Here is a 26,875-nt window from a genome sequence, read left to right as displayed (position 1 = left end):
AATGCTGAAGCAATGGCTCCTATTAAGAGGGAAGCTTGGAGCCACCAAAAATGTTCTCAGTGGGAGCAGAGAGATCAGAAAGCCATATACCTACATTGGCACATACTTCTTTTTTAAAGCTTTGAAGTAATAATACAAAATTACTCATAGAAATAATCTGTTATACCTCTGACCAGCAGTTATGGAAGGGATCATAGGTCTCCACATTGTTGATCCTCTGTAAGCCATCAAAACCTCCAATCACATAGACCTTGCCACCTAATACCACCATTTTATGCCTCCAGCGGCCTATGTTCAAATACTCAATTTGAATCCATTTGTTGATTGAAGAATTATATTTCCAAACATCATGCTGTGTCTCTTTGCCACCTAGAAGAGATACAGAGCATTTAAGAAGCCACCAGATATATCAGAAACACAGCTTCCCCCATAATTTCCCACAGTCCTTAAATGCTATATCCCCAGGTCAGCTCTGCTCCCAAACAAAAGAAATCGTGAAGGTGTGTGTGGTCTGGATGGGGGAAATCGAGCCAACATAGGGGAACAGAGAAAGCCAGGTGAGGCTGGGGTGAATCGTGTACCAGACTGTGCTAGGTGTCACAGCTGTGCTGTGAGAGTTCAGAAAAGAGGTGGCTGAGTGAATTGGGTCCAGAGAAGTCTCCAGGGAAGTGGCGCCCAAGTGGCCTGGGTGGATGGGGGCCAGCAGGCACCTGGACTCAGTGTCTGTGCAGCCAAGGGGTAGGAAGTAAAGCAGGACAGGTAAGGTTGGACCACTGCAGTGGGGATAGGAGGACCTTGACCGGCAGGCAAATTAGGAAGTACCTTAAGTTCTGTTTGCTTGTTTATTTAGACAAATATAAACCTGGGAAAATCACCAAGAAATCTTACAAAATTGTCTTGGTTAAATCTCTGATCTATATAAAAAACATAAGTAGGGTTTGTCCTATTGTTAAAAGATTTTATTATAAAAGAATTAGATGCTCACAATAGATAATTTGAGAGTGAGATGGTAAATATTTTTTTTGAGATAACTCTCTGAAAATACATAATTCAGTTAGGGAGAGAGACCAAGATCTTTGGGGGGATTTTAATAAAAATATTTTAACAGCTTTGTGTTTCTATTCCCCATCAGCATAGAGTATCACCAACTACTTAAAGCAAAGCATGTACTTTTCAGGGGCACCTGGGTGGCTCAGTTGGTTAACCGTCCAACTCTGGATTTTAGCTCAAGTCATAATTTCATGGTTTGTGGGTTCGAGACCCACATTGGGATCTGCACTGCGAGCATGGAGCCTGCTTGAGATTCTCTCTCTCCCTCTCTCTCTGCCCCTCCCCTGCTCTCTCTCTCTCTCAAAAATAAATAAATAAAATCTAAAAAAAAAAAAAAGATGTACTTTTCAGACTTATAAATGTGCACTAGTGGGGCAATGTGTATCACTGATGATGCTCTGTGTCCTGGGTAAATGTTTCTCTAAGGTAGAGCCCAGAAGTGAGATTTCTAAGGGAAAGGCATGCACACCTTGAATTTTTATAGGTGTTGCCAAAGAGCCTTCCAGAGCTGTCCTGGTTGACCTTTCCCTATACCTCATTCACAGCATATATTAAGAGCGTTTTTTGGCTTATTTTGTTTTGCAACCTGATGGAGAAAAATAACACCATGGTTTGGTTTTTCCTGAGCTTCTTCTTCCATGAAGTTTCTGTTCACATAGTTCAACCATTTTTTCCTTGGGTTGTGTGCATTTTAGAGGTCTCTATTCAAAACACTGTGCGTGATATTGATCCCAATGTGACAGCGTCTAAAGTTATAAAATAACTATATACTTTCAAAGTAATGTATGCACACTGTATTAAGAAGGAAACAAAAACTCTATGAGTTTTACCTCAAGATGTAAAGAAGACCTGATTAGGTTGGAGGCATGACATGTGCATAGACGAGAGGACAGACGAGGGCTGTAAAGATGTCAGCCCTCCCCAAGTTCATCAATACATTCAGTGCCTTCAGGACTTTTCAGGGAACTTGAAGAGATCATTCTAAATTTCATTTGAAGAGTAAATTTGGAAAAATGTCTGAGAAACTTTTGCAAAAAGAATGAACAAGGAGGATTTTTCCAGCAAATATTAAAATATACTAAAAAACTACAATAATAAAAGCAGTGTGGTACTAGCATCAAATGAGACAAACTGACCAATGAAAAACAAGAGTACAGAACAGACTGAAAGATATAAGGATCATTAAATAAATGGTATTAGAACAATTGACTACTTAGGGAAAAATTAAGTTAGAGCCTTCTTTCACATTATAGTTAAAATAAAATTCAGGGGCGCCTGGGTGGCTTGGTCGGTTAAGTGTCCGACTTCGGCTCAGGTCACGATCTTACGGTCCGTGAGTTCGAGCCCTGTATCAGGCTCTGTGCTGACAGCTTAGAGCCTGGAGCCTGTTTCAGATTCTGTGTCTCCCTCTCTCTCTGCCCCTCCCCTGTTCATGCCCTGTCTCTCTCTGTCTCAAAAATAAACGTTAAAAAAAATTAAAAAAAATAAATAAATAAAATAAAATAAGATAAAATAAAATAAAATTCAAAAGTAAATGGTATAAAAGTAACTGGAGAATATATGGGAGACGCTGATGATCTTGGGGTGAAGAGGGGCTTTCTAAGCATGACACAAAACGCAGAATCACATAGGAAAGAAAGTTACTATATAAAATATAAATTGAAGTTCAAAGATAACCATAGTCTGAGAGAAACTATTTGCAATACAAATAGCAAAGGACATAGAATAAGAACTGCAAAAAATTACTAAAAAGACAAACAACCAATAAAAAACAAAGGGTAGAAATAGATAATTTTCAAAAATAAAGTGTTAGCTAACAAATATATGAAAATATGCTAACATGATTAATGATCCAAGAATGTAAATATAAACATTTTGGGCTATGAAAAAAAATGTAATTGATAATAAAAAATGTCAGCAAGGATGAAGAAAATGGGCCATGTCATTCAACGTTGGTTGAACTGCAAACTGGTACCAGTTTAGTAACATCTACAAAAATTCTAAATGGACACATCTTATGACCACTTCCAGGAATCTCTCCAAAGAGCAGCACAAGTTCATAAATACATGTGTATTAAAATGCCTATTGCAGCATTTTTTTCCAGTGGGAAAATAAAAGCTGAAAAAACTGTATTTCATTCAATCAGTAGACTGCCCTGAAGCTGGTGGAAAGAACACTAGCAATAATGATGAATAGCACTGCTGAGCTCTCCTATGTGCTTGGGATTGTGCTGTGCTTTATGTAATACATATTACATCACTTAATCCACACAACAGATCCCTTATGTCAACACGTGATGATGTCCAAAAGAGACTGTGAATTGAAGCACAAATCTCTGTGATTTAACTGTGTATAACAAGCATGGCTTCATGTATTGCTCGTGTCATTTTTTATTATTATTATTATTTTAGAGAGAGAAAGAGCATGCATGTGAGAGCTGGGGAGAAGAGCAGGAGGGAGAGAGAATCGTAAGCAGGCTCCATGCTCAGCAAGGAGCCTGTCAAGGGGCTGAATCTCATGAGCCTGGGATCATGACTTGAGCCCAAATCAAGAGTCAGATGCTCAACCGACTGAGCGATCCAGGCGCCCCCAGTGTCACTTTTAAATAGACAACAAAAAGTTTAAGTGAGGCGAAGGACAAGTTGTAGAACAACATGTGTAGTGTATGTGACAAAGACTGACTATGGTTCCGAAATCTGTTTTTTCCTCCTGTACACACAGCTCAACTACATTTCCTAGCCCACCGCATGGGGGCTGGGACTGCAGGGGTGGGGCTATGTGGCTAGTTCTTGCTAATAGCATGCGAGAAGACTAATGCCTCATGTCCAGGCTGAGGTTGTTATGAGCAGGTATGCCTTCTCAACTTGTTCAGTGTCTCCTTCTTCCTCTAATGCATCAAACTTGAAGACCACGTGTGGAAAACAGCAGCATCATAAGATGCAAAGAACCTCGGTCCCTGAATGACTGAGTGAAGGAGGTCCACACCCCCCAGTGCCCACATACTACTGCCATAATTCGCTGAGATTTAGTGTTTGTTACAGCAGCTGGCATTACTTACTCTAAGCCAATATAAAACTATTTTTGTAAAAAAGTTAAAACGTATAGGATTGTAATAGCACAGAGAAACTGCCATATTTTACTTTACACCCTGTATTATTTGAATCTTCTACAACAATCAAAAAAATACTTCTACAAGATAAATGAAAGCTATAATCTAATCTATGGTATTAACATACCCAGGGAAGAACTGACCTGCCCTTGACTTTGGAGGAAGCCAGTTCTGCGAAGAAGCTCTTCCCCAAACAAGTTCAGATTAGAAAAAGCCTCCAAGAGAGGACAAGGTATGCTTGTCTCCTTCCTTGGGGCTCCCAGAAGAGCTGGGTGACTTTTGATGTCATTGGGAGAGGATGGACTCACAGAACCCGGGTTGGAACCCTGTCTGACATTTACCAAGGTATGACCTGTCTTTAGATATGTTCCATAATCTTTCAGAGCCTCCATTTTCTCCATTTGTAACTTGGAGATTAAAATCACCTACCTTACAGAGTTGGTGTGACAGGCAAATGATTAAATGCCACCAAAGTGAAAATTCACCTACTGTGCTGTTAAAATGGTACAGATTTTGTCACTTAATAAATATTTATTATTTACTATGTAGCTAGGCACAGTACTAGGTACTGACAATATAGTACTGACTCTTGTAGAATTGAAGGACTAATGGGAATGAGGCATAGTGTAATTGTAAATAATTAAGCAAATAACTTAGAAGAGAGAAATGAGGGGTGCCTGGGTAGCTCAGTCAGTTGAGCATCTGACTCTTGATTTCAGCTTGGCATCGTGATCCCAGGGTTGTTGTATCAAGCCCACAACGGGCCCCTGCCGAGTGTGGAGCCTGCTTGGGATTCTCTCTCTCTCTCTCTCTGTCTCTCTCTCTCTGTCTCTCTGTCTCTCTCCCTCTGCCTCTCTCCCCCCTACTTTTGCACGTTCTCTCTCTCTCTCTCTCTCTCTAAAAAAAAGAAAGAAAGAAGTGTGAAATGAAAAAGTACGATGTTCTACTGGAGCATCCAAAAGTATGACAGTAAACTTGAGCTGAGGTTCAGGTCTGGGGAGAAGAGCAGACATTTTTATTCATTACTGTATTCCTAGTGACCAGCTCAGAACCCTACACCTAGAGCAAACACCAAATAAACTCTAGTATCAGTTTACTTCTTCCTTTTCCATGAAGGACTGGACCTGTCTGCCTGCTACCCCAGATCCTAGTACAATACTGCTCACAGGTTAGTGTCCATTAAGTAATAATGTGCTTTCCCAGATAAGACCCCCCGGGTTTCTGTATGCTGATCCAGTCAGAGTTAGACCATTGCCATTCACAGTAATTCTTGTAAGATGGTGGCCTGGCTCTCACTCAGGAAAGTACATCGTGCCACTGGGGCTTGCTTTGGCATCATGTGGCTCCTGCTTACCTGAGATGTAGACCTCATTTTTCAATGTCACGCATGCAAACTCCACCCACTTCTTGTTCTCACTCTCCAGCTCATGCTCCGTCATGGGGAGCTTGGCCACCTCCAGGCGGCTGCGCCTCAGGGGGTCCAGGCAGGTTACCTCCGCCACAAACCGTTCATCCTTTGTGCAGCCACCAATGATCATGAATACCTCAGACTGAAACTCATGCATCCTGGGCTTGGTGCGCTCGGAAATGATCTGGAAAACCAACGGGAGTACATAAAGGCAGGATGACACAGAGGTTCAGAGACTAGGCTATGGAGCCAGACAGAGAAGAGCCCAATTCCCAACTCTGCCACCATATGACCAGGTGACCTCACCTCCTTGAGCCTCAGTTTCATCATCTGTGTAATGGGAATTTTAGTGGTAACTACCTCATAGGTTTGTTGTGAGGATTAAATGGTATCATATACATGGTGTGCTTGGCCTGAAAGGGGCCTGGTGTATAACAGGTACTCAACAAAGGCTACATTGTTGCTCTTGCTGCTGTCTTAAGAAATCCAGGTCCATTTACCATCAAATGCACTTCTTGCCTCACCAGGGCTTAAATCCTGAAATTTCATTTTTGGCCACCTTCCACTCTCTCCTGGTTTCAATTTCTTGATGATATCCCAGACTTTGCTCACCACCCGACCTCTTCTGAAAGAGAAGTCCTGATAGTAGGCACCTAAGAGCACTTAGAGACTTAGGAAGGAAAAACCAAAAGGGAGCACGGTGTGGCCGGGGAGGTTGGAGGACTGGGTTCCAACACCAAAGATATGACCCTTCAGAGCCTTGAACAAGCAAATACACCCACACCACAGATATTTGAACCCAGCTTAAAGAACAGAGGTTTGTACATCAAACACACCAGAGTTTGGCCCTGGTTTCATCACGTATGGCCATGTGACCTTGGAGAAGCAACACAATCTCTGCAAATGCCTGTCATCACTTGTGTGCCATCAGGTCATTGTGAGCACTCATGAAGTCATGACGTAGAGGGATGAGCAGAGCACCTGGCACATGCACAGCCCTTAACAGGTAGTCATGGTGGTAGGAGCAGCTGGAGATGTCATATCGGCATTCTTAGGGAAAGGGGACGGCTTCCCTCCTCCTGGTTCCATCTGTCCCTTGGGCTCAGTGGGGAAGGTTCTGCAGGTGGGTTGATGGGAGACAGAGAGGCAGCACCCATTTCCCAGATGACCTAAGCGGCTTTTTCCTGCAAGGTCAAGCTGACCTAACACAGACTATGAAGCTTCAGTCTTGACCACAGATGCAACAAACAAGTTACAGTAGCAAAAACTGCACCCTAAGTGGTGAATCCAATCAATGGTCACAAGTAATCAGGCCAGCCAAATCCAACCTCTACTTGTCCATCACAGACTTCGTTTTTTTGTACCAAAGAGTCAGATACAGTAAATTTTGCATCCTCAATTCATGGCCATAAAGTCTGTGGCAGGACTCTCTTCTGGGGGCCAGCAGAAAGTAAGGATGTGTGGGGCAATGGGCAGAACCTGAGGGCATTGACAGTGGAAAAGACAACTGAGATAAAGGTGGGAGGGGTGGTCCTGGGAACTTGGGAGGTACTATGAGAATACCAAGCTGGCAGGACAGGAGCTGAGAGATGAGCATCAAAGACAGTTTTTGCCACTCTGTGATTTTCTTTCCAACTATCTACCCTGGTTCACAGCACAACCTCTCAAGAGGATTAGGGATTGTAGGGCAATGCTTAGAGGACAGCAATGGGTTCCTCCCAGAACTGGTCCCCATGTGACCTTTATTCCAGCTCTGAGAGCCATGCCTCAGCCTCCCTCCAAAGCCCCCTATCTTCTTCATAGTGACTGCTTTCCTGCCTCAATAGCCTGCTGGCCAGTAGGGGACTCGACTGTGATCTTACTCCTGATTCCCAGACTGGTACCCCATTCCTGAGTCCTGGGCTATGTAAGACTCTGCTCCAATTGACTAAAACCCTTGCATTTCTGCCTGCTATCTGGATCCCCACCTAATATCTGTCCTTGATTTCCCACACCACTTCCCCATCCACTTACCTTTTAAGTCATTGGCACTATTTGTAATGTCCCATTGTCCTTTCTTCCAAGAGCCTATTCTTGACTTTCTTTTTTTTTTTTTAATCTTTATTTATTTTTGAGAGACAGAGAGAGAATGGGAGCAGGGGAGGAACACAGAAAGAGGGAGACACAGAATCCGAAGCAGGCTCCAGGCTCTGAGCTGTCAGCACAAAACCCAATGCGGGGCTTGAACTCACAAACCTGGAGATCATGGCCTGAGCCGAAGTCAAATGCTTAACCGACTGAGCCACCCAGGTGCACCAGAGAGAGACAGAGAGAGAGAGCGCGAGCGAGCGTGTGCGCACACGCGCGCACAAGTGGGGGAGGGACAGAGAGAGAGGGAGGAGACAATCCCAAGAAGGCTCTACACTGTTGGCATGGAGCCCGATGCAGGGCTCGAACTCATGAAACCATGAGATCATGACCTGAGCTGAAACCAAGAATCAGACACTTAACTGACTGAGCCATCCAGGTGCCTCCTGACTTTCCACACATGTTCCCACAGTCCTGAATTTCCCCATCACAGCACTTTGCATACTTCTTTGTAATTTACTAGAAGATCCCTGAGGGCAGGAACAGCCCTTATTCTTCAATGGATTCTCAGCATCAAGAACAGTGCTTGGAGGTTGTGAGTTTCTATAAACCTTTGTTGAATGAGTGAATGAATGAATGAATGAATAGGAGAGCTAGGTAACTCAGGACCTGATACAGATATTTTTTTCCAGTCTAGATCACTGTTATAAACAGCTTCCTCAGTGGTACCCAGCAATCCCCACCTCAGGATATTTACATTTTATGTTGTTCTCCCCATATTATTCCAGGGTTGGTCCCTGGGCCAACAGAATACAGCAAAGGTGATGGTATATCTCTGCTGAAACTAGGTTATCAAAAGCACTATAGCTTTCATCTTGATTGCTCTCTCAGTTTTTCTGGGGCCATTTGCTCTGAGGAAAGCCAGCTGCTATGGAGAAGCCCATCTGGCAGAAACTGAGGCTTCTAGCCAATAGCCAGCAAGGAACAGACACCTCTCAACAATCCTATGCATGAGCTTGGAAGTTGATCCTCCAACCCCGCTTGAGCATTGAGATGACAGCAGCCCCAGCTAATGGCTTGACTACAACTTCGTAAGAGACTATGAGCCAGAACCACCCAACTAAACCACTAAGCCTAGATTCCTGCCAGCTGTGAGATAACAAATGTTTGTTGTCTTAAACTGTAAAGTTTTGGATAATTTGTTGCACCGCAATAGAAAACTAATACAGGCATCTAGTTGATGGAATTGCTGGGTATTAAGACCTGCCTTATCACTTGGCACCGCAGGACTCCTCAGTGGTGGCACTATTAACAAACTGTAAACACAGCTACATTTGGCAAAATATTAACTCCAAAGGCATGAGACGTGCCTGTCTGAAGTCAGAGACGTGCAACTTTGTTGCAGACACACAGAAGTGTTTGCCAAAGAATCGCATGCAACAATCAGGCCTAACCAGTTTATTTTCAGATTGTTAAAAACAGAACAGGCAGGGGCAACCCTGGTGTCTTCGTCCCTTAAGCGTCTGACTTTGGCTCAGGTCATGATCTCAAGGTCCATGAGTTTGAGCCCTGCGTCAGGCTCTGTGGTGACAGCTCAGAGCCTGGAGCCTGCTTCAGACTCTGTGTCTCCCTCTCTCTCTTTGCCCCTCCCCCCTGTTTTCTCTCTCTCTCTCTCTCTCCCTCCCTCCCTCAAAAAATAAACATTAAAAAATTTTTTTCAATAGAACAGGCAGTTTCACCTGACTACTCATTAACAGGGCCTGTACTAGAGGACCAACAGAAGTGATCATATTGCTTCAACAAAGCTGTCCTCAAGACTGGGCCTTTGCCCCCTCTGTCCTCAGGAATGAATGACACCACACATGTCAGAGCAGTCTTTGGTACAGATCAAGGTGGTCGCAGGAAATTTAAGAGACCACCTAAATTTCTCCTGTAATTAAATACAGGAGAAACTTTCTCTGCCCCAAAAGACTTCTCTCAATGAAGGTACTGGCTACCACCCCTAAATCAAATGTGGATTGACATCTGCTTTTAGGGTTCTAAAATATCCCACTGCCACCACCTCTACGAGCTTAGGGGAGGAACAAGGTTAAAAGGGAGAGATTAATGATAGGGCAAGAAGGGTTCAAGTTTGGAAAAGGAAGGTTAAGGGGAGAAGTGTGTTCAGAGACTAGCCTCCAGGCTTTCACTACTATTCTGAGGAGTAAACCCAAGATCATTCAGGCAGCAAACAGACGGGGAGTTTCAGGGAATCAACTGGCAATGAGACTCTGATTCGAAGATCACTGTGTTTGGTTGGTTCAGCTACCAAGACTGTAACATGGGAATGAGAAAGTGCCCTGGGAAGGATTTAGGACAATAAATCAGCAACCCTAGGACACAGTGAAAAGAGAAATGTTAGCTTCAGAGAAGGAAAATGCTTGGTTGTGGGAGACAGAGCACCATAAAGGAACTGCAAAAGAACGAGAACAGTCTTCATTTGTGGGGTCTCACACCATGAGCCAGACACTGCTAACCACATCACGTTCATTACCTTACTTAATTCTCAAAACAATTGTTATCAGTTGGTAGACATCATTATCTCCATGTTACAGGGCAGGACAGAGCTTTAAAGCAGCTAAGTAGCTTACCCAAGGTCACACTGTCAGTAAATTGTACAGTCAAGATTAAAACTCAGATCTACCTAAACGCAAGCCCAAGTTCCTGCCACTGGAAACTCTTCCAGATAGAAGACTTCTGTCTCCCACTCTCCCCCACACTGCAAACACTGAAGTTAGAGCACATATTTCATAGCAGCAATTTTGCAGAAGGCATAGTACAGATATTTTATAGAAGAGGAAAACCTTTATCACCTGCATTTCAGGGACTTAGGAAACAGGAAGCAGAAATAAAAATAGCTAGAATACTGGAAGTGTAGTTGATCAAGACCCTGAACTGAGAGCAGCTGCAGAGACTGACACAGTCTGCAATTTTATGAGAGCTTTAATGCCCGGTGCTGAGCCATCTGCCAGTGACCCACATATCCAGCATAGGGCAGGGCCCATATGGTTGCCTAGACTCCTACATCTGTGTACTCATCACTGTTCATCTGCTTACTGTCTTGGCTTCTCTGACAGACCATCAATTTCATAAGGCAGAAACTGTTTTTGTAGTGCCCAGGGCCATATCTGGCAAATAGCTGGTGTTTAGGACTTATTTACAATAACTAAATATATACATACATACAAACATACATACATACATACATACATACATACATATAAAGCTTATTAAAATATATGGGATGCTGTTAAAGTAGTACTTAGGGGGAAATTTATAGCACTGCTGGCAACACCAGAAAAAAAAAGAAAGTTCTCAAATCAATGACTTCAGCTCCCACTTTAAAAAAAAAAATCAAAGAAAATTAGGGGTGCCTGGGTGGCTCAGTCGGTTAAGTGCCAGACTTCAGCTCAAGCCATGATGTCATGGTTCATGGGTTCAAGCCCCATGTCGGGCTCTGTGCTGACAGCTCAGAGCCTGGAGCCTGCTTCAGATCTGTGTGTGTGTGTGTGTGTCTCTCTCTGCCCCTCCCCCACTCACACTCTGTCTCAAAAATAAATAAACATTACAAAAAAAAATTTTTAATCAAAGAAAATTAAACCCAAAGCAAGCAGAGAAGGAAAATAATCAAGATCGGAGTACAAATAAGCGAAATAAACTATAAAAACAAATGAAACCAGAAGCTGTTTCTTTGATAAAATTGATAAGCCTCTAACCAGACTGATCAGGGGGAAAAAAAAAAGAGGAGACACAAATTACCAATATCTAGAATGAGAGATGTGACAGCACTATGGATTCTATAGTTATTAGAAGGATAATAAAGGAATACCGTGAGCAACTTTATGGCAATAAATTCCACAACTTCTTTGAAAGACACAAACTACCAAAGCTCATTCTGGAAGAAATAGATAACCCTATATCTACTAAAGAAATACAGTTTATAGCTAAAAACCTCACAAAGAAAACTCCTGGTTCTGATAGTATCACTGGTAAATTCTGCCAAACATTTAAGGATATATTTACAGAGTGAACCAATGACAGCAGATCTGAGGGCAACAAAGAATGAGAAGAGGACGCACAGGAAAAGAAGGCTCCCAGGGGCCTCAGAAAGACAATTTCTAAACCACCTGTGGCTAGGATTTCTATCAATGGCCTAATGAAGTTTTGGTAGCCTATCCCAGATCTACTGGACAGTGGTGTAGTGGTGTGTATATATATATATATATATATATATATATATATATATATACACACATACACACATATGTGTGTGTGTGTGTGTGAGTGTGTGTGTGTGTGTGTTCATGTGTATAAGCTTTAAATACACTATCCCTATAGTATTATTTCCGGATAGTTTTGTTCCTCTCCACTAAGCCTATTTTTGTCTTTATAAAGATTTGAATAACATTTCTTCTGAAATTTGTTAAGCAGAACCAGGAACATCCAAATGATACATGTATTCATCATCTTGGTACTCATTTCTTCATTCAACAAACATTTACCAATCACTTACTCTACACCAGGGCTTCTCCTAAGGTCTGGAGATGAAAAGTCCCGTAAGATATATTTCCTACCATAACAAGCTCCCAGTATAGAGACATTTACAGATGAGGAACACAATGGTTACCACGCGGTGGTTGGTGCTACGATAGAGCAATGCACCAGGGACTATGAGAAGAAAGAGGTCTCTGAAGAAGGTGATGCTTTAACTTTTTGAAGCCAGAGTAGAAGTTAATTAGATGGAGAGAGGAAAAGGCATTTGAACAGCACCTCATTCGCCTGCAATAGAGGGTTAAAAGGCACGTCCACTTTGGGGAATTGCAAGCAGAGCATTAGGGTGTAGCAGAAGGGAGAGGTTGGAGATGGAGCTAGAGAAGTGGGCAGGAGGTGAAGAGCGTAGGGCCAGGCTCTGGGAGATGTGGGAGATGCAGGAGGGAAGGCTCAAAGGAGGAGACTTCAAAAGGGAAGGGCTGGAGAAGGTGCAAGGGCTTAGGACACGTTTACACAGCTGAATGCGACTGCGGCTCCTAAGGAACACCTAGAGCCATTTGTCCAGGGCCAGATTGTCCTTCACACCTGACCCTTCCTAGTGGTATAGAAACCAATTAACTCAAAATTCAACCTTGAAAAGCTAAACCATTAGCCTGATTAACACACTTACTTAGCCGACTTTATGCACGTAGTCTTTAGCAATTATCCTAATAAAAAGAAGCTTCATTCTGGAGTCGGGGCCTCATTCCGACTCGAGTATGAGGACCTTCACTTAACTGCATTTTGTTTTCGGACTCCTCTTTTGCGACTCCGGCCATACTCCCTGCAACAGGAGCTCAGGCAGGAAGTGTGTGGGCTTGATCCTGGGAGTCACGGAGAGCCACGAAGAGGGTAAGCCCAAGAACACAATGATGAGGCTTGAGTTTTAGATTATCCAGCTGGTGAATGAATTGGAGGGAGGCCAGACTGAGGGCAGGAAGGTGAGTTTTGAGGAATTTTTGGAAATTCGGAAAGGAAACAACGACAGTCTGAACCAAGGTAACATTCACAGGATATCCAAGAGACTCGCAGTTCCCAGAGCGGGCAAACTAGGAAAGCTGTGCTCCTGTGGAATGGTGACTGAACAGGGCACATTCTGTCCTGTGTACATCACCCCCACCAACCTCTACCCTTAAGCCCTGGGAAGAGGAAGGATGTGCTGGGCACGGTGCTGAGCAATTTCCTATCTCACTCAATCCTCTCAGTAGCTGTTTATGATGCGGTATCATCCCCATTTCACAGATCAGAAATCCAGGGCATCTGGAACTGCCTGACTCAAACCGTAGATGGTGTGGCAATTGTCTTCACCGTGAAGTAAGGTTCTGTAAGCCAGCCTCACCTCTATTTCTGTGAGGCCCGCAGACTCCTTTACCTCACTGGTTAGCCAGTGTTGCTCAACGTCAGCTCACCTCATTGCCTGAAAGGTGGTACATCCTGGCTTCCTGAAGCAGCGGGAAGACCTCCGGGCACTGTCTGATGAGAGGATCTGCCTCCACCGTCTCCACAAAGTACCACGGGTCCAGCAGTGGCAAGCGCACATTCTCAAGGAGGTAGGGGAGCAAGCAGAGTCGTTCTGACTGTTTGTGCCGGACCCAACTCATCACAGTCTCAAACACCTGAGCCTCCTCTGTTACATACAGCTCATCACTCTTCAAGATGTGGTACAGAGTGTCCACGGGAAGTTCTAGGAACTCCTCAGAGTTCAGAATCTGCACAAAGTTTTGGATGATGTAATTTTGCACCTGCTTTTTCAGGCTGTCCAAGGAGTGTGTATCTGCCAGCCTCAGTATTCCAACACAGTTTTCTGGATTCAAGGCTTCTGTTAGGAAGCTAGCACAGGCATCCACCATCCGCAGGAACTAAGAGAACAGAAGGGAGGCAAATCAGGCCAGAAAACCATTAGTCCCCAAGGAGGTTTATCAGGGAGTTATGTGTAGCAACAAAAAATTAGAACAATCCCAATGTCTGACAATAGGGGACTATAGCTAAAGAAATGATAGTACGTTCTTGTTTTCAACAACCCCGTAGTCATTAATAAAGTATGTACAAGAAAATTAAATGACATAGAAAATGTTCATAATGTACTGAGTTTAAAAATCTGTTCACTGAACCTGATCAAGCTTCTAGATTTAATCAGCAATTTACAGGAAATACAGAAGAAAGAGGAACATGTTAAATGATGCCATGGGAATATACCATCAGCAAAATCCAGACTGTGAGAAACTTTACGGAACAGCCCGTTCAATTTCTTCAACAAATACATCACAAGGCTGAGAGAGAGAGACGGAGAGGAGGAACCTGAAAACGCACAGAGATGTAAGAGACACATCAAGCTAGTGCAAAGTATGGACCTTATTTGGATCCTTAATTCAGATTATTATTCATTTTAAGTGTGGTAATGGTATTGTGATTATATTTAAAGAAGAATCCTTGTCTTTTAGAAATATATACTAAAACATTTGCAGCTGAAATGAGAAAAACACTTCACAAAACCACAGGTATGTTATAATCCACTTTTTATTGAAAATATGGGACACAGGCATAAAAATAAAGGCTGAAGTGTGTACACCAAAATATTAACAGGTATGATATCTCAGGATATCAGGTATCTTAGGATAATTTTTGCTACAGTAACAAACAACCCCCAAATCTCAGATGCTGACAAGAATAAATGATTATCTCTCACTCACATTCTATGTCCTACAGGGGTCTTCATTCCAAGATGACTGAAAAGCCCTTGACTGAGATATATGCCAGTGTTATGACAGAAGGAGAAAAAAGACAGCAGAGCTACCGAAACGCTCTTAAAATTTTAGCTCAGAAGTTGCACATGCCATTTCCACTCACACCTAACCAACCAGAGTAAGTCACGTGGCAAAATCTGTTGTCAAGGAAAAAATAATCCTCCCACAGAAATAGTCCTATAAGGATAGAAAGGGAATATACTGTATAAATAATACAAGGTACTACACTCTCTAATAAGACTCTGAGAATTTCTCTTCCTTTTTTTTTTTACATACTTTATAAATCCTCTAAAAGGAAGTAGCACTTCTGTAATTTAAAAGTTCATTTGTAAAATCGTTGGTTTACGTGTCTTAGTTTTAAATGATCATCATCCTCATAAAAATATGAGTCCCTTCTTGGTTTCAACTCAGGAAATGACCTCACTGTTTGTGAGTTCGAGCCCCACGTCAGGCTCTGTGCTGACAGCGTGGAGCCTACTCGGGATTCTCTCTCTCTCTCTCTCTCTCTCTGCCCCTCCCCTGCTCACTCTCTATCTCTCTGTCTCAAGATAAATTTAAAAAACTTAAAAAAAATATGAGTCCCTTATGTTTATATAGCACTTAACACTTTACAAAGCACTGCCATATCCATTATATTACTTAATATTCATTTTCCAGATGAGGGGTCTCAAATGCATCAGTTCATCCTTTTTTTCATTTTTCATTTTAATTCCAATATAATTAACATACAGTGTTACATTAGTTTCAAGTGTACGATATTCAAATGCATCAGTCCATTCTTACTCACTGTTCTCTGGAGCTTAGCTTTGAACCATCCAACTTCCTATCCCCACTCCATATCCACTGGACTCCATGGAGAGTCAAGTTCTCAGTGTTCTTGTGTTGATGAATTAACAGGAGGGAAAGAGGGAGGCTGAGTGGAGAGCACCTGGCAAGGAGGGCCAATTTGAAGGCAAGGCCCAGTGACAGTATGAACGGGACAGACCTGCACTGGGACGGATGTAGCCTGCAGAGAAGAGGCTCCAGTGACAGGAGCTGAGGGTAGCAGAGTTGTGGGGCCTGAAGGGTGGGGGCAGGGGCAGGACTGGTCTTAGAATGATTGGGCTTTGGTCTTCAGTCCAGTGCATTCTAGGGGGCATACATCCCTGATTTTTGGATCAATCCCAATTACAACATATTACCTTTCCATGTCAGAACTCTCGTCCCAATTGTCAGTTTAGAAAACATTGACCGAGGGTCAGGGGCGCCTGGGTGGCTCAGCTGGGTAAGTGTCCAACTCTTGATTTTGGCTCAGGTCATGATCTCACAGATTTGTGAGATCGAGCCCTGCATCAGGCTCTGCACTGACAGCATGAAGCCTGCTTGGGATTCTCTCTCTCCCTCTCTTTGCCCCTCCTCCCCCACCCCCCCCCCCGCTTTCTCTCTCTCAGAATCAATAAATAAACTTTAAGAAAATTGACTGAGGGTCAATGAAATGTTGGAGTAGCTTTAATTCTACCTCAGACTGCCCTGTCAGCTGGCTCCAGCCATGGCCTGCAGATCTACTCCTCGCATGAGCAACTGTAGAAACGGTTGAGACTGAGAACTCTAACACCTGTTGAGTTGTCTGCAGATTTTCAGTTCAAAGAGTAAAAATATACATCTGAGACCAAGCCTTGTTGAGCCCTCAGAACCTGTCACCAGAGCCGTATGTGGCCCTGCCCACAGAGATATCTATGAGCGCTAAAAGGGAACTCACTTTTGTGACAGCCTCTAGTGTAAATAGCACATACACTATTCCAGTGTTTGCATAAGAAGAAGATGGTATGAAAATAAAATAGATTTTCTAAATATGTAAACTGTCTCTAGGAGGCCACCTAAGAACCTGGTAACAGTGGTTGTCTCTGAGGAGGGGAACTGGTGGCTGGGGTCTGGGTACAGAGGAAGGCTTACTTCTCACTGTTTACCTTTATGTCCTCCCTTGCATTGTCCACCATGTGACAGAATTATCTGTTTTACAATCAAGTCTCTCATGAATGGCGAAAACACTTGAAGGTAACACATCAAAATGTGAATCGTGTTTATCTCAAATGCAGTTGCTAATTTTTCTTTTAGACTTTGCTGTTTAGAACAAATGTTCTACACTGAGCATGAAGTTGCTTTTAAAATCAGAAAAAAGAAAAGAAAAGAAATACTCCTTGCAATTTTCAAGGACACAATGAGAAAAGAAAATAAAATGTAAAAAATAAAACAAAGAACACCTATGATGTGCCAGCCCCTTTATATTACTGAGCTAATTTAATCCTCACAATACTATAAAGTAGATGTTTATTATCTTTCCTGGTTTATAGATGAGGAAAGGAGATCCAGAGAAGTGAGGTGATTTCCTCAAACAGTTATAGCTAATAAGAGGCAGAGCTAAAATTTGAAGCAGTCTTATCTAATTCCAAAAATGCATGTTTTAAGACAACTTCAAGCTTCCTCAGGTCGAGCAGTGTGTGTACAGGACAAGGGCTTGGCAGATGCCAACCATGATTTGCACAATTCACCAACAAGAGCTCCAGTAATCTGATCTGCCTGGAGGAAAGCTTGACCCACAAGGTGCCAATTCCTACCCCTGCTTCATGACTACTGATAAGCAAAGAAGGAAGCCGTGAAGGAGAATCAAACCAAATATTGGAGCTCACATTTGTTAGAAACATTGATCCAGAGTGTCCCTCCCCACCCAGACACCATTCATTCCCCCATTCATCCACCTGTTAATTTCCAGAATGTGTACCGAACATCTGTTATGTAATAGGCCATCAATCAGTATCGGACAACAGAGGTGAGCAGAAAGAGACACAGTGCCTGTGCTCATTGGACCTGACAGACGAGTGGAGAAAGCAAACAGTAATCAAACAATCACACAGGTGTCAAATTACAACTGTGATAAATGCTATATAACACAGTTCGGTGATTCCACTGCCTGAAAGTGAAGGCAGCCCTATTCTTACCCCTCAAGCTGTACACTGTCACCAGGACTTTCCCTGATAGAACCTCTCCACAGTCAGACCTGTCTATTCACCTTCCCCAAACATTCCTAAGCTTGTCTGTCACAGAGCCTTTCTGTGCTCAGGCTGTTTCATCAGCCTGAACCTGCTTCCTCTCTCATCGCTCTGTTAAAATCCTGCTCTCTCCCTGCCCAGGCAAGTTTGACTCCAGAGCTCCACTGTTTAAGAAAGGAATCAGAATAGCTCACCCCAATTTCAACTGAGAAGGCCCCTTTTAAACTAACTTCAAAAAAAAGGGAAGAGGGGTGCCTGGGTGGTTCAGTAGGTTAAGTGACTCTTGATTTCGGCTGAGGTCATGATCTCACGGTTCGTGAGTTCAACTGACAGTGCAGAGCCCGACGAAGGATTCTCTCTCTCTCCCTTTCCTGCTTGGGATTCTCTCTCTCTCTGCCCCCCCCCCCCCCGAAATAAATAAATGAAACTTAAAAAAAAAAAAAAGGGAAGGAGTACCATGACCATCGCCTCATCTACACACAGGTTATTTTCTTCATTTGGAGTGTTAAGTTTGGGACTGACGGAGGGGGTCCAGAGTCTGTGAACCCCTACAACAGTGTGCAAGCATCTGTTTGCACCTGTGGCAGTTTTCTGAAAATTGAGTTTACAGGAGATGCTGTGAGTTGCTCTCTAGTATCCATGCACCTGAGGACAAAGCCAACACAAGAAGGAGAGCCAGGACGACAAGACCAGAGAGTCTTGACTGTGTTTTAAGCCTTCTGTGCCTCTGGACATTTTTAATTCTGGGTCAATATGTGCTTAAGAAGAAAGGAAAATGAAAGATAAGGGAAGGGAAAAGAAATGGAGAAATCCTGCCAATTCATGAAGTTCTTTCTCAAAAGCCACTTCCTGCTTCATGGCTTTTTCAGTTGCCCAACACAGAATCAATCCCTGCCTCCTCTGTGCTCCACTGAGCGACTCACTTGACCCTCTGTGGAGCACCAATTACATTTCTCCTTTGTACTACAGTCAGGCATCCCAAGGGCAGGTTCTGGGTCATATTTGTGTTTTTATTTCTAATAGCCCCTAGCACAAACTCTGCCAAAAAGAAGAGAGGGGAGGAAAATAGTTTTCAGATACCTAGTATGTACCAAGACCTATGCTAGACACTTTCCCACCCATTTTTTTAATGAATAAATTTTATTTTTTAACAAATATACTTTATTTAACAAGTAATAATAAGGTAGGTATTAGCACAGACCATTTGCACAAAGGAAGAAATAGAGAATTCAAAGAGTTGAGTGTGTTGCCTAAGGCCACACAGCCAGTAAGTGGTACAGATGATGCTCAAGGTTATGGCTAGCTCACTCTTCTCATTGGGCATCACACTGCCTCTGTAACTGTCACATTGTTGAGCTAACAAAATTCAAGGAGAGTCTGAAGAGGCCTTATGAGAACAAGGGTAGTGGTGATCTCCAAATTGCCTACATTCCCCCCAGAATATGCTTCAATAAATACTTTTGAGTATGAGGGGTATAGAGCAGCATACTAACCAATGGCTGAGAAACTGCTGATGGGCAGGGGAGTCATGGGAACAAGAAATTGTTTTCTTTAAAATATATGTGTTTTTTATTTCTTCATATTCAAGATTATTTAAGACGCTAGTGTAAATTTTCATTCTCAGCCTGTCCAAATGACACATGAACTTGTTTATTAAAGCTGAGCGATGACAGATAATGGCAACAGACAGCCAACTTCCTGTTTGAGGGGACATGTGAACAAAAGGTTACAGTCAGGCACCTGACCTCGAACAAGGACTAAAAATACAATCAAAGAAACCACTTGAGACATGGCTGCAGTTCCCATGAGAAGTGTCTGTCTCAATGAGAATGTACGCCCTGCTCCCCATCTCCACTGTCCTTCCTCTGCTTCCCTTCAGGGTCTCCAGAATCTGGGATCTTAACAGACTTAACCAATGTAATTCCACATCTCCCTAGAGGTGCCTTCAAATCCACCCCAGGAAAAACTGAAGCCATATTTTGACCCAAATCAATAATTCCATTGACCACAGTCCCTAAGTGACCTTATAGTTATTGCAAAGGGTGTATAAAGACATTGGTATTCTTACCTTCAAGCCCCAACAAATCAGTGTATGTGAAGAGCATATAATTTGTTGATGAGATTTAAAAACTTCAAATTTATTTGAAAGTGTCAATTCATTTTCTAAGTTTATTTACTTTTTAAAATTTTTTTTAATGTTTATTTATTTTTGAGAGAGAGAGAGCATGAGCAGGGGAGGGGCAGAGAGAGAGGGAGACACAGAATCCAAAGCAGGCTCCAGGCTCTGAGCTGTCAGTGCAGAGCCCAACACAGGGCTTGAACTCTTGAACTGTGAGATCATGACCTGAGCCAAAGTCAGATGCTTAACCAACTGAGCCACCCAGGCACCCCTGTTTATGAATTCATAGTAAATTTTTTTTGTCACCATTTTTCTTCTCAGATAATAGTCATAAAAAATAAAACTTTTCTATGGGGTGTGTATTGATATGAAAGAAGGATCTTCATACTTAAAATTTGTAAATTACCACTGATCCTAATCTTCCATCCCTGCCCCTTTCCCCCTCTCTCAGATGATAATCTACTTCAGACCAAAGGGCATACGCCGCCCCCCTACTCCCAGGATGTCCTCTGCTCCAAACTTTGAGTCCTTGCTCTAGACTTGGCTGAGGGGTCTGCTGGTTCCTGGAAATTATATGGGGTGAGCAGGAAAGGGAGCTAAGACCTGCAAAAGGTCCGCTCACTAAGGTGGGGCAAGTTTTGGGGGACTGAGGCAACTATAGAGGTACACTGACCTCAGAAGTGGGATCAGGGAGAAAGGAAAGGGTGTGGCAAGCTTGGTCAAGATTCAGGCAACAGACAGCCCCTGAATTTTCAGAGGAGCTAGTGGGGCCCCCAACAGGCCAGCAGCACACAATGAGGGAGCCACATGGGCCATACTAAGAGTCAAGGGGCAAGTGCTGGAGCTTAGTGACTCAGCCCAGGGACACGATGAAGGCCAAGAAGGGACACCACTATGAGGATTAAATGGAATGACTATGTCTGGGATATGTTTGATGCTCAGGATATAGTGTGTGTGTGTGTGTGTGTGTGTGTGTGTGTGTGTGTGCAAATTTAGGGCACAGAAGCAGTAGGGCATCTAAGCAAAGCCAAGTCCTGAGAAGCAGGTCCATGAGCAGACAGCTGCAACAAGTAAGTTATCAGGTAGGGAAGTGGAAACTTAAGTCTTTGCTTCTGCCTAAATACTTTTCCCCCAACCCAGCTGCCTCGTGTTGAAATCCTACCTATTCTATGAAGTCCAAGTCAATGCCACCTCCTTCAGGGCCAGAACGTTTTTCTACCCTATACTCTGCCCTGGGGTCTGGCTGGATTGCCCTGTGGTTTGAAAGCTCAGTGGGAGTCCTTGCTTTTGAGGCTTTGGGGGTAGTGGCGGGAGGCAGGTATAGGGGTCAGAAGTTTTGGGTTTAGGCCTCTGATTATGGTTTCAACTCTTTGATGAGCTGAACTCTCTCTGAGCCACAGATTCCTTGTCTGGAAAGTGTTGAGAATAATAAAGCCCACTTTGCAGTCTCATTGTGAAGGAATTACTTGGCCAGCCCACTCACAGAAATATTGTCAACATCAGACTGGATCGTGCAGGGGAAAGAATACAATAAATTGCTAAACAAATGTGATCAATATTTATAATTTTTGTCTTTATTTCCCCGATAGTTTCTTACAAAGTACCTTGAATGTAGTAAATAGTTAGTAATTTGTAGAAATTAGGTAGAAGTAAAAGTCAAAATCTGGTAGTAACATGGATTTTCAATACAACAAAAACCCCATATCCCACTTCCTGTATTTCACCACCCATGGGCAGCAACTAGGGCTGAATACCCAGGGAAAGAATGATAGGATAGACAAAAGAAGACAATTTTGATTTTTGAGTTTCTAAATACACGTTCAGAACCTACAGTAGAAAATTAGTTTTGAAATACCAGTTAGTAGTAATAACTGGGCCCTTTGAACTGGAAAAGCCAGAATACCAAAGAGTCTAGGCATACAGTTTATGTCAAAGCAACAGACATAGGAGAATGGATGATAATGTAGCAGCCAGCTTTTCCAACAATGATTCCGGAGCCAAGAAAAAAGAGGAGAGTCTAGCGATAAAGTGAGAAGCAGGTGTGGGTCCTTGAGATGATGCCCTGCCTCCCAACCCAGGCCAAACTCTAGAGTAAAGGAAAAGCAAAAAGCTCCTTAGAGATTGTGGAGCTGAGAGCAAAAGGAAGTGTGCCTCGACTTCCTAAAGGAAATCAGAAAAGCGGCAGTCCAGTGTAGCAGAAGCAGAAGAGAAGCTGGAATGTGTTGTTTCTAGACAAAGGGGACCTATGGCAGTTGCTCCAAATTCCCTATAGTTCCAGATTGGCACAGGCAAGCAAATGGAAGTTTCTTGTGTGTTCCTGAGAGGGACAAAGAAATCACTAAGAGGACTGGCAGACCTGAGGAGGCCTTGCAAATGGGACAAAGAGAATGCACAGTGACCCACAAAGACTGAGGGCCTGAACCAGGTGGGCCTGAGGACTTCCAGCTGATGCCATGGGTGAAGGAGTCAATGATCAGAGAGAGACCAATGGGAACACAGATGTTCCAGCAGGTGCCAGCATAGACCAATGATGCAAATAACCATGGTAAGCCTGGGCCAGATGCCTCTTTCTATAATGTCCTGGTAATCTGTAAACACCCCCTTGGAACCATTTAAGCAAACCAGATGCTAAACTGATGAAGCTTTCCTGAAATGAGATATCATTAGGTTGACTACAATTTCTATCACTGATAGAATGGGAAGCTCAGGAAACAGATTAAGTTCAATGTTAGAAAAATAATAGGTTAAATCATGCTTTTATCTTTGCATACCTACATTTGTAGCCTCAGATTTAGATCCTCTATACTAATTAGAACTCAAGAACAATATGCAATTCAGAGAGGCAAAACTAATGTCTGGTGACAGATGCCAGAGTGATAGCTCTCCCTGGGGAGGTACTACCTGTGGAGGGCATAAGAGAGCATTCTGGGATGCCAAGGATGTTCTGGAGCTTGATCTGGGTGGTGGTTACGTGACTGCAAACACGTGTAAAAAATCAAAAACTGTACATTTAAGATGTGTGCATTTTACTAAACGTAAGTTATACCTAAAAGTAAAAAAGAGTAAACATTGAGATTAAACACAGAAATGTGTTTAAAGAGACACTGTGTGGACAGCAGCAGGCTCACTGTTGAGATGGGGACATCTGGTTTCCCCAGAGGGAGTCAGGCATGAGGGGTGGCAGCTGTGCCAGTCTCACCTGCTGACACAATTACAGGGCCCCACTGGTTTCCAGAATTTTCCACTGGGCAGCCCTCCCTGAGGATGCCAACAGCCCCAGCTGCCTTCAGGATCCTGACTTGCTCCAGGCCTTGCTCTGAGGGACGCACACAGTATGTAGTGGGGAACACACAGGCTAGCATAAGCAGATAGGGGTGAAATCCAGGCTCCTCTCTCATTAGCCATGAAACCTTGATCTTTTACATCACTAAAAATTGGGGGTAAAAATACATACCTCATTTTAAATGAAACCATGTAGGCAAAACAGTTGCCACATTGTGAATGCTCTGGGAAGCACAACTATTACTGTCCTGCGGACCCAGGAGAGTAACCCCAATTTCTTATCACCTACAATGGCCACACGGCAACATTGGTTGACAAAAGGAATGTGTGGGAGAGGATGCATCAGTCAACAGATTGATTTTCTCTAGACAGTAGCAAAGAAATAGTTGGGCTGGTTTTCTCGCCTGGATCCACTGGCTATTCCGATGGTGGGTAGACACAATCTGTGGGTCCCTATCAATGACAACACAAGTTCATCTGTAATGATGTAATGTAATGAGTGAGACCTGCTTTTGTTAGGTGCCTGGCACTTAGTGGGTGCTTAAAAATGAAGCAATTATTAGTATGAACCTGTGGAATACTTCCTCCTCTACCACCCCACAACATTTCTAAAAGCCAGGAGTGGGCTTCTTAGTGTCCTCTTAAAGGAGGTCAGGCAATTTTTGATGGGGCGTTGAGCAGTTTCTGAGGCAGTCCTCATATTCAGCTAGCAATAGACAAGAGTGACACATGCCTTCACCAATTCAACAAATATTTATGTATTATGATCCAGATATTGAGTAAGCCAAGAAGCTAGTCCCAGCCATCCAGGTCAGCCACTGACTACATGGCTACCTCATCCATACAGATCTCAGCCCCAGAGGTGTTGTGGAGGCCCCACCTGGGTCTTCTCGGCCCCAGGCCAGATGACCAGGCCATCATTCTGGCATCCCTCTTTCTTTCCTCACATCACCCCTCAGGTCTCAGCCTGATTTCCCTTTCTCTTCCAAGCTCCTTCTAACCAGCTGCTCTGTTATCTTAGCCATCTTCTGTCCCAAGACTAAATGAAGGGTAAGCATGGTCTCCCTGACCTCACATCTTTTGCTGCCCTGCAGATAAGCTCAAAAACCCTTATTCTTTCATGAGTTTTTAATAATAAAAATGAAAGTAACAAATATGACGAAGTTCTCCAAACTAACATGGCAGTTCTCCACAACTGAAAAATCTTACCAAGTTCTTACAGCCATTGTCCCACACCTACAGTTTCTACAGTTTCTCACTGCCTTGCTTATCTAGAACTCAGAAGCCTGAAGTTCCAGATAAGGCAAGTTCCCTGCAGCCCCAACCCTGCCTCACATTGTGAAGGGTCGCTTGGGCCTTTCCTCATAGGTGCTTCTCTTACTCTTACCTTTCTAGAAACTACTTGGAGAAAATATATTTCTCCCCATAATTGGCTAATTAATCACAGCTAAGTGACTGCAAAGTTCCTCTCGTGGCAGTCCATTTAGTACCTGCCACACCCTGTGCATAGAATATGAAGGACAGGGGCACCTGGATGGCTCAGTTGGTTGAGCATCTGACTGTTGATTTTGGCTCAGGTCATATCTCATGGTTTCTGAGATCAAGCCCCGTGTCATGCTCTGCACTAACAGCACAGAACCTGCTTGGGATTCCCTTTCTCCTTCTTTCTCTGCCCCTCCCCCCCACCCCCACCCAAGAGCATGCACGCGTGCTCTCTCTCTCAAAACAAATAAATAAATAAAATTTAAAAAAAGAACACAAAGGACAGCAAGATACTACTAAAAGTGAAGATAGCAAAATGTTTCACTGTCTCCCCTTCTGTTTTTCTGAATTTGGAACAAGGGTATGTTTTATCCATTCAAAAGAATACTTTTTTTAAGACCACAAAGTGATTTCAACAACCTACAAATCTCTGTCCTTTGTGGTGTTTTCAGGAATGAAGATATCCTCAGTTTTCTACATCTGAGTCTTCAAAGCAAGTTATCCAGAAGCAACAGACTTTCTAACCAGACACCCAGAGCACTCTTCTCTTGTTTTCATAAGAATCAACACTCATTAGGAAAATTAGTAAAATAGCCTCAGAGAGAACTTACTATTTTTTGCCTAGAAAGTGAATGAGATTTGGAAAATTTTGAGGTGAGGGATTACCAGGATAGGGGAATCAATAATAAACAGAACGTGCTCTATCTCTATCCTATCTCTGTCTTCCTCTTCCTTCCACCTCTCACTAAAACCAAAATCTCTGTTGAAGCTCACAACTTGAGAGAAAATGAGAAGGAGGAGAAGGAGGGAAAGGAGGCAGAGGAGGAGGACAACGACAATGAAGACAACTGAGAAACTTTATGCCAGAATAATTTCCAGATACATTAAAGATTTAAATATCAAAGCTGTGAACATAACAAAACTAATAGAAATTAGAAGTGAGTAAGTATATAATTAAGCAATGGGGAAGGTCTTTCTAAAAACATACAATGAAGGCAAAAAACATCAAGGAGATGATCAATAGATCTGACTAAACACTAATTTTAAAATTTTATATATAAAAAAGTCATTACTAAAAATCATGAGTCAAATAACCAATGGAAAATATTTGCAACATTATTACAAAAGATAACAGTCGTTACTATCTAAAGAGTTTTTATAAAAATCACCCAAAACTGAAAAGGAGAACAAGAAACAGAAACACAAACTCCATCCTCACTGAAACCAGGAGATATCAGTAACCCCAAACCACAGAATGTGAAGACTGGAGAGTGATTTTTTTTGAGAGAAGAGAGGTCAGACCAAGTGCCTACAAAGGAGTTTGTCCCTCAGAACCCCAGAAAGCAGAAATATTACAGTCCCAGGGAAACAGCAAGGCCAGGGCAGATGGGGCTGATAACAAGGGTGGGTTTAAGAAGAATTTAAGCCTCCTGGGACTCCTCTCCACCTCTTATAACCTAACAAAAGATAGATTTTTTGTTCCTGCTGGAAAAGATTTATCTCTGGAGAAACCACACCAGAGAGGTTCTGGACTCAGGGACACCAGAAACTGAGAAAGACACATGAGGACATCTTACTGAAAACAAGGAGGCTAAATAAAGATTTGCACATATACCCACACCCACACACCCACTGTAGAATACATGAAGCTCCGTTTTAGCCCCCAGGTAAAAGCTGAACTAGATAGAGGCCCTATCTGACCTGGGAAGGATTTCACTGAGGTCAGATTATTGGAGCAGTTGGGGAGGAGGGAAGGAATACGATATAGCTACTGAGTCCCTCACTCCACATAATGAGGAGTATTTCCCTGCCGGTTAGTAAGGCTAAAGGCGTAAGCAGGTAAGGACAGAGAAAGGGGGGAGGGCTGTATGTGGGGGTGGTAACTGACTTGGACACATCACCAGAAGGCATGACCAGTCCTGATGGAAGTAACTTGTTCTGTATCTTTACAATACCCTGAGGAAGCTGAGACAATAAAATTGGCAATTATTCGTAACTCATCAGTGCTGTTTTATAGT

General features: G+C 43.0%; 1 protein-coding gene across 4 annotated transcripts in view; it reads right to left on the bottom strand.

Annotated features, from left to right (window-relative positions):
- The window catches only part of KLHL6 (kelch like family member 6), a 98,708-nt gene that overhangs the window by 46,561 nt on the left and 25,272 nt on the right, over positions 1–26,875 (bottom strand). For all 4 annotated transcript variants that reach the window (XR_009612229.3, XR_009612230.3, XM_060639328.3 and 1 more), the window contains exons 3-5: positions 13,614–14,063; positions 5,515–5,752; positions 167–369 (exon numbers count right to left, since the gene is read on the bottom strand). Coding sequence is in view for 2 of the 4 variants with exons in the window: in XM_060639328.3 (XP_060495311.1) it covers positions 167–369; positions 5,515–5,752; positions 13,614–14,063 (891 nt within the window). In the remaining 2 variants the exon portion in view is untranslated. The remainder of the gene's footprint in view (positions 1–166; positions 370–5,514; positions 5,753–13,613; positions 14,064–26,875) is intronic.

Source organism: Panthera onca, chromosome C2 (genome assembly GCF_046562875.1).
Source record: "Panthera onca isolate mPanOnc1 chromosome C2, mPanOnc1 haplotype 2, whole genome shotgun sequence".
Lineage (NCBI taxonomy): Eukaryota > Metazoa > Chordata > Mammalia > Carnivora > Felidae > Panthera > Panthera onca.
Note: the sequence above shows the minus strand (reverse complement) of the source record. Positions and strands in the feature narration are given on the sequence as shown.